The 7,540-nt window shown below is 59.0% G+C and overlaps 1 protein-coding gene across 1 annotated transcript in view; it reads left to right on the forward strand.

The window, feature by feature from the left end:
- The window catches only part of AXIN2 (axin 2), a 26,849-nt gene that overhangs the window by 1,263 nt on the left and 18,046 nt on the right, over positions 1–7,540 (forward strand). The window contains 1 exon segment of the mRNA XM_010856058.1: positions 7,502–7,540. Coding sequence (XP_010854360.1) covers positions 7,502–7,540 — 39 coding nt within the window.

Genomic DNA, 7,540 nt, shown 5'->3' on the forward strand with positions numbered 1-7,540 from the left:
CTCTGCAGATGTTTTGAGTTAAGGAGGGTGGATGGATGGATGGTCAGATGTGCTGCTGAGGCTGACAGAGGTCTGTCTTGCACTCGGACCGCTGGCCACGAACCCTTTGATCTGGCTTTCTGTTGTTGAAAGGAGAGGAGAGGGATGCACGCACAGCTAAATACCCGGAGTCTCCCAGTGCCGGCTGCAGACAGTGGCAGCAGAATGCCTCAATGTGGTTACTCATTATTCTGCACCAGTCTTAGAGGGGCAGCGAGGAGAGTCAGTCAGACACTAAGCGCCGGTTTGGGAAGGGGTCACTCAGTGGTGAGGAGTGAATGCTGGCGGAGCTGGCGGCCCAGGTGGTAGCATGTGTGCCCAGACCACGGGGGTAAGTGGGATCGTTTGAACTTTCATGTTAAGAGCCAGCAGCTGGCTTAACTGGGCTTGTGGTTCTTTATGGAACGAGATGTGAACCCTGCGAGGAATCCTCCAGAGGAGGCAGGGACCTGTGACTCCCCAGTGAAGGGTCCTGTGCTTTTAGAACCTGCTGCTAGGTCTTACATGCTTGCTGCCCTGGGGGGCAGACCCCGGTTGGTGCCTGTGTCGCTCACTGCTGATGGAGAGGAGGTTCTGGCGGGAGAGGACTTGGGCCCTGGACTGCCTTCTCTCTTGGAGGCTTGGAGGACAAGCAGTTCTTTATAGAACGGCCAAGTCTTAAGATTCTTGACCTTTGGAGGCAACTTCAGACCTCCTGTTGGAATGAGTTTTTCTGTTTCTCTCTCTCTCTCCGCTTCCAAATATCCAAAGAGAATGAGCCTCTGAGTTCCAGGTTGTTGCTGATGGCATGCGGGGGAGGGGCCGGCCGCTGGGCTGCTCTTGGAGCAGCTTATCGCTGACCCTGTGGGAAGGGGCGTGCGACCTGGCTGCTGTCTCTGGAGGTTGCCTCCCTCTGTAGGGTCTGGCGGGCCTCGGAGGGGCGGGGAGCCGGGTCTGAGCCAGGAAGCTGGTGGTCCTGGGGTGGTCCTGCTGGGAGGGAAGGGTGGCGTTGGCACCGCCAGGGGGCGCTCCTGTGGCTCTGCGAGCTGGTCTCCCGGGCGGACATCTGGTCCACCACCACCTTCGATGGGACCTAACTGGCTTGTGCAAGGGCTCCAAGGATCATCGGAACCGAGTTGTTTCAGCATCTTTAAGCTATGGTTTCGGGCTGTTTGGAGAAAGATGCTGGCTCTGACTTCTGGGGCTGGCAGCTCCAGGCCACCTGCCACCCCTGCCCGTTCCGTTATGCGGATACTTGGGGAAAGCCCCGCCGGCCTCCGTGCCCTCCAGGCTGGCAGCGGTCGCCGAGGCTACTTAAGGCCTGTGGTCAGGCGGCTTCTCTGGGGGCCTTGAGACAGTGGGGCTTCAGTGTCCCCCCGGGGTCAGGGCCCAGAGCGCCACCTTTGTAAACCGCGCCCTGGCTGGTTTTGGAGCCATTCGGGCTCCGGGGCGGGACCCTCCTGGGACCCTCCCCTTTGTGGGTGGGCAGTCGGGACCCCGCCCCCTCCCGGCCCAGCCTGGGTGTTTCTACCAGGATTCAGCTTTAACGGGGTGTCTGCAGGCGAGCATCCTCCTTTGTGTTTCTTCCGAGCCTCTTTGGTTGGGGTTGGTGGGTGCTGTTCATATGTAAATGACACCTTTTCATTGGCCCCCTGGGTTTCCTACTAGATTCCTGCCTGACGTTGTCCCCCTGTTGGGTTGAGAGGCTGGTACCTTACCTGGACTGCAAGTCTTACCTGGGCATTGTCAAAGAGGGATTAAGACCTACCCCAGTATTTTTTTTTTTTTTTAACGTGCAAGATACTCAAGGGTGCCTGCGGTGTGTTAGGAGCTGCACCGAGCTGTTCACAGGCCTGAGGTGCAGCCCTGACCACCTCTTCCCACCTGGGCTGAAGTCTTGCTGAAGCTGAGAGGGCACTGTCCCTTCTGCTGATGTCACAGGTTGCTGTTAGGATCAGAATAATGAACAGGAAAGCCCTTTGTAAAGGGACATGGTTTGAACAGACATAAGGCATTATAATTAGCTTGATTTACTCATGCTCACTGTTGGCTGTGTGAAAAGGGCAACCAGGTTCAGGTCTCACTTGCAAAGAGTGAGCCTTGAGTCTTAGCCCGCGTCCACTGTGAACCTCTGAAGCAGTTTGTGTCCTTTCGGGGGCTCTGAAGAGCCCCAGTACCTTAGTCCTTTATGTCTCAGTGCAGAAAAGAACTCAGATGCAATGTGACAGATACGAAGTGACTTGTTAGAATAGGACGCTTGTGAGGTTTACAAGCAGGCAGGCAAAGGGGTGCCATGGCCCAAGAACTCACTGGGCTACAGTTTTATGATCACGGAAAAGTGGGGAGGGGAGAAGAGATTCTGTGACTCGTGAGCAGACGTCATGCTTCCAGCCTCAGCTCCTCCAGGTTGAGCAGGGGAGTTTTATGGTCCCTATGTGGTCAAGCCAGGTCCACAAATGACTGGTTTTTATTGTTCAGAGAGCTTGTCCTGGGGCTCATGAACTCACTGAGCTCCCGAGTAGGATGTGGGGCTCAGGGCAACCTTGTTTTACTGTTTGGGGGCACGACCAGGGCTTCTGTTGGTGGTTTTGTTGTGAAGCAAGCGTGCTTTGCCTTTCTGAGCGATCACTGACTTACAGGGGTCTCCCACATTTCTTCTCACCATCCCCTGTGGGGGTAACTATGTCATCACCTGCTCTGTCCCTTCACTCTGTGCCCATCGGTCTCAGGTGTCCCCTCCCCCGCCCCGACCTCCTGTACTTGTTGAACTTGTGTCCGCGTTCCCAGCTAGTTCCTGGGATGTAGGGAGCGTCTCCAGCTCAAGTCAGCCTCCCCTCCACTGATGAAGCCAGGTCCCTGGCCTACAGACCGGCTTGATTTAGTCAAATGAAGGAGACAGGGAGCCCGAGTCCTGCTGAGGGCTCCCTGTCACCAGCTGCTGAGGAGCAGGCTTGGCAGCTGGATGCCAAGGGCACCAGCTGGTCCCCAAGCCCTGAGTTTACCTTGGGCACTCAGAGGAGCCTCACTTTCAAAGACTTGGTTTTTGTTCTTACTGATTTGGTTGGGTTTCATATTAAGGGGCTTCCGTGGTGGCTCAGACAATAAAAAATAACCTGCAGTGCAGGAAATGTGAGTTTGATCCCTGGGTTGTGAAAATCCCCTGGAGAAGGGAATGGTTACCCTCTGCAGTGTTCTTGCCTGGAGAATTCCATGGACAGAGGGGCCTGGCGGGCTACAGTCCATGGGTCACGAAAGGACACAGACTCATAGAAGAGGAGACGGTCCTCAGAGGAGGGACACGCACGCACATGCACACATGCTCCCTACCTCCCTGGAGGACGGCGGCCTGGTGGGGGCTGGCCTGGTGCTGGGACACCCTCTCGGTGGTCTCCCGTCTATCACTGGCTCCCCGGCCTCATGGCCTCACGGTACATCAGGGGCCCAGCAGGTGTCCCCTGCCAGCTGCCAGTGCTTCCTGTCCCCCCTAAGCCATCACCAATGGGGCCCGTTTCTGTGGAAGCCACTGGAGTCCAGCTTGGCCTCAACATCATGGAAGAACATGACGCCCGAGGGAGGCTGTGCTGGGAGCTGGCCGAGGGGGGGGCTGTGCCGACGCCCACCCCGTGCGCCTCGCCTGCGAACCTGGCCTCGCCCTCCACCTTCCCCACCTCCCTTAGAAGATGCTGCGGGAGGGAGCGGCCCCTTCTGGGTGGGGACTTGGTGAGGAAATCATTAGAGGGCTTCTGAAAAGAAGAGCCTCAAACGCACAGCCTTAGAAGCCAATGCCTTTGAAGGTGCGCTGTTTTGAGAGGGGCCCCAGAAAGGGGTCCCAAAGGCCGAGTCTGCTCTCTCTGTGTATGGGCCTGGCCCTGGAGTTGGGGGTGGGGATGGGACCCCAGGATCGCAGGAGATAACAGATAAGACCAGGCCGGGGGCATGCGGAGCAGGGTCCCAGGGGCCTCTGCCCCCTGACTGCCGAGGCCCTGTGCACCCTGAAGCCGCGGGCCTGGGGGTGCCCAACGCAAGCCCTGTCCCGGCCTCTGCTCTCTGGAGGAATAGAAGGGGCTTGCAGCAACTGGGAGCACCATGGCCCTGAAGAAATAATCCGCATCTGGGTACAATTACTGTAGCCTGGTTGAGTTTCTTTGTTTTTTTTTTTAAAGCGATCACAAGAAAGGATTTTTAATTCATTTTCTCCAAACTTTGTGGAGGTCTTGACAAAGTTCTGGGTTTTTAAAAAAAAAAAAGAAAAAATCAAGTCTGTGTCTCTCCCTAGGACTCTCCACCTTCCTCTGAGTCATCTTGTGATGATGGAAGGAAAATCCCTGTACTTCACTACAGGGACTGAGCGAAGAGCCGTACATTCCACGTGTGATTGCTGGTGGCACAGTAGCCCTCTGTGTTGGGAGGGAGGGAGCCCAGTTTATTTTGGGGCCCCGGTGTCTGTCCGGGAGCGCAGAGCGGTGTCCGCACGCAGCGTCTGCGGGAGGCACCTTGCTCTGCTGGGGGTCTCAGTCACGCCGTCCCTGCCGTGCGGTTGCAGCCCTCACCTGGTGGTGCGGATGCCCTCACCTGGTGGTGCGGATGCCCTCACCTGGTGGTGCGGATGCCCTCACCTGGTGGTGCGGATGTGTGAAGGCCGCAGAGATAGCAACACGGGGTGGGCAGGGGCACAGAGGCTATTTAAGGCTGTTTGGGCTTTTTGATCTGTGTTACACCTCTTAGACGAAAAACCCGTTCAGCAACCGTGTCCTAGGTCCTTAGAAAAGGGAGTGTGGACAAAGCTGTGAGCTTCAGCCACGAGCCACACGCCGGGCAGTGCTGGGGGGTGGGCGCCGGGGAGGCAGACGGGCCGGCCCTGCTCTCAGGGGGCTTGTCACCTGCACACGCAGGACAGGCCTTCAGGAGGGAAACACACCAGCGCTGTGCAGTCACCCTGATAACCCTGCCCGAGAGCGCCTTGTGTTTGCTGCTGGGTGGTTTTCTGGAGAGTTAGCATGACCCCTGTAAACAGCGCCCCCTTACCAGGACCCCTGTAAGCATCGCCCTTGGAAGGTGTTTCCAGCCCGGGGCCAGTGGCTATCTGAACCACACGTTGTTTGAGGTGGGCCCCATTTCCGTGGAGGCTGTGACACCCAGCTGGCTGGGAGCTTCCCGGTTCCACCTGACGGAGCCCTTGAGGACCGTCATCTCCTCCATCCTTCTTGTTGCTCAGTCGCTCAGTCATATCCGAGTCTTTCAGGACCCCATGGACTGTAGCCCTCCAGGCTCCTCTGTCCGTGGGATTTCCCAGGCAAGAACGCTGGAGTGGGTTGTGATTTCCTCCTTGAGGGGATCTTCCCGAACCAGGGATCAAACCTGTGTCTCTCGCATTGGCAGGCAGATTCTTTACCACTGAGCCCCCTGGGAAGCTCCATCCTGCTTTGAGGCAGGGGCCTGTCCAGGAGATTGGAGCTTTGGGCCACTTTAACATCTTGGCGACCCCATAACCTGCCCCCACCTGCTCCTTGGGGCCACCTGACCACGGGGAAGCATTTTCTTCCACTCCCCTCCTGTCCCGCCCGTAGTGGAGACACGGCAGAGTGTGTCTCCTCGTGAGTGCTCACACCAGCCGCCCCTCGCCCGCCTCTGCTCTGGGAGGACCATGGGCCTCTCGTGGGCGGTCCCCTCCTCCCTCTTTCTCCTGCCCTGCTGTCTGGAAACGCCACACTGGAGACATGGGCACCAGTTCCAAGTCATGGAGGATCCCCCGGCCTCCTGGCATCAGCACCGAGAATCCGGGCAAGGAGGGAGGGGCCAGGCCCCCCCACCCTCACAGGTGGGCCAGCGAGGCCGGAGCGGCGGGGCCAGGCAGGGTGGCCTGGTCCAAGGTGTCCAGTGGGCTCACGCCACACTCCTTGTGAGCACTTCCTGGTCGCTGCTCAGCCACCTGACGTTTCCGAGATCTGGCCTTGCTCAGTCCGGCAGGTTGGGGATCTCTGCTGCCATCAGCTCCTCCAGGACCTGATGTGGGCTCCACGTGGCCGCCCCGCAGAGCATCACCCCCACCTGGGGCTCCATCACTCCCTGGGGGGCCTTGCCAATGACTGGGTGGCAGACAGTCCTTGACCACCTCCGGTACTGGCGGGGGTGCGGCAGGGAGGAGATGGGACCCCACCCACACTGAGCCCTGAGCTGATGGTGGTGCTGGTTCAGTCACTCAGTCATGTCCAGCTCTTTGCAACCCCATAGACTGCAGCACACCAGGCTTCCCTGTCCTTCACTCTCCTGGTCTTTGCTCAAACTCCTGTCCATTGAGTCACTGATGCCATCCAACCGTCTCATCCTCCGTCACCCCCTTCTCCTTTTGCCCTCAGTCTTTCCCAGCATCAGGGTCTTGTCCAGTGAGTTGACTGTTCCCATCACTGGTGGTAGCTCTTGGTTTCTTTAACGTTTTAAACTGAGGGCCGGGTTAGGCCCTTTATAAGGTCTGTTCTGCTGTGAAGTGTTACAGCGCTAAGTGTCACTTGTCTGCTTTAAACTGAGGGGTCGGGTTAGACCCTTTGTAAGGTCTGTTCTGCTGTGAAGAGTTACAGCTCTAAGTGTCACTTGTCTGCTTCGTCGCTGCAGCCGGAGGGCAGGTCCCAAAGGCAGGACCCCCCACACACACCTTCATTCCAGCCCCGGTGCCCACCCTCCTCGGGGCTCTTCTGCCCAGCTGTGCAGCAGCTCCCTGCCCGCCCCCCACCTCAGTCTGACCCAGGCCCCCTGGATCCCACGGCTGCTGGGAAAGCCTCAGGCCTCTCCCCCACCCCGCCGCCACCCAGGGTGGAGGACCTGCTGCTGCGCTTCGCTTCCCTGGCCCCCACCCCCGTGTCCCATCCAGGGTCACCGGGCCCACCGGGCCCAGGGAGCATCCCCACCACCCCACCAGTTCCTCCACCGGGGAGCCCGGACACCCACCATGGGTCAGTCGTCCTGGCTCTCACGCTGGAGTGTCTTTTGACACTGAGGCTAGTCCTGTGTGAAGAAGCAGAGAGACGGGCTGAGGGGGAGTCATCCGGATGGGTCCCACACCCACTGGCTGCGGTTCTGTGATCCAGGGCCCCCCGGGCACGTCTGTGAAATGGGCACACGACCTCTTCACCCTGGTGGCCTCGAGGATCAGATGAGGTCGCGTATGTAAAGGGCTACCTCACTTCATGGGCGGGGATGCTCCGTCTGCAGACTCAACTCCTCTGTCATCCGCTCGCCTCCCCTCCAGTAGCAGTCTCCTCTGGAAGTGTCCCTTGAGGACTCTGAGCCCCCCTGAGCCACCTCAGGCGCAGAGAAGCCCCCTGCTCTCTCCCCAGGGCAGGTCAGTGGCTCCACGGGCCCCGTGAGCCTGTTCACTGCCCAGAGGACCAGCGGGCCCTGGGCGGCAGGCTGGGGACTGTCCCAGGGTCTCCCGGGCGCCCCGGGCTGGGGCGAGAGTCGGGGTGCGCAGCTGTGCCTTTCTCCGCAGGTCCTTCAGGAGGAGCGACCCCGTGAACCCGTACCACGT

Source organism: Bison bison, unplaced genomic scaffold (genome assembly GCF_000754665.1).
Source record: "Bison bison bison isolate TAMUID 2011002044 unplaced genomic scaffold, Bison_UMD1.0 scf7180017864371, whole genome shotgun sequence".
Lineage (NCBI taxonomy): Eukaryota > Metazoa > Chordata > Mammalia > Artiodactyla > Bovidae > Bison > Bison bison.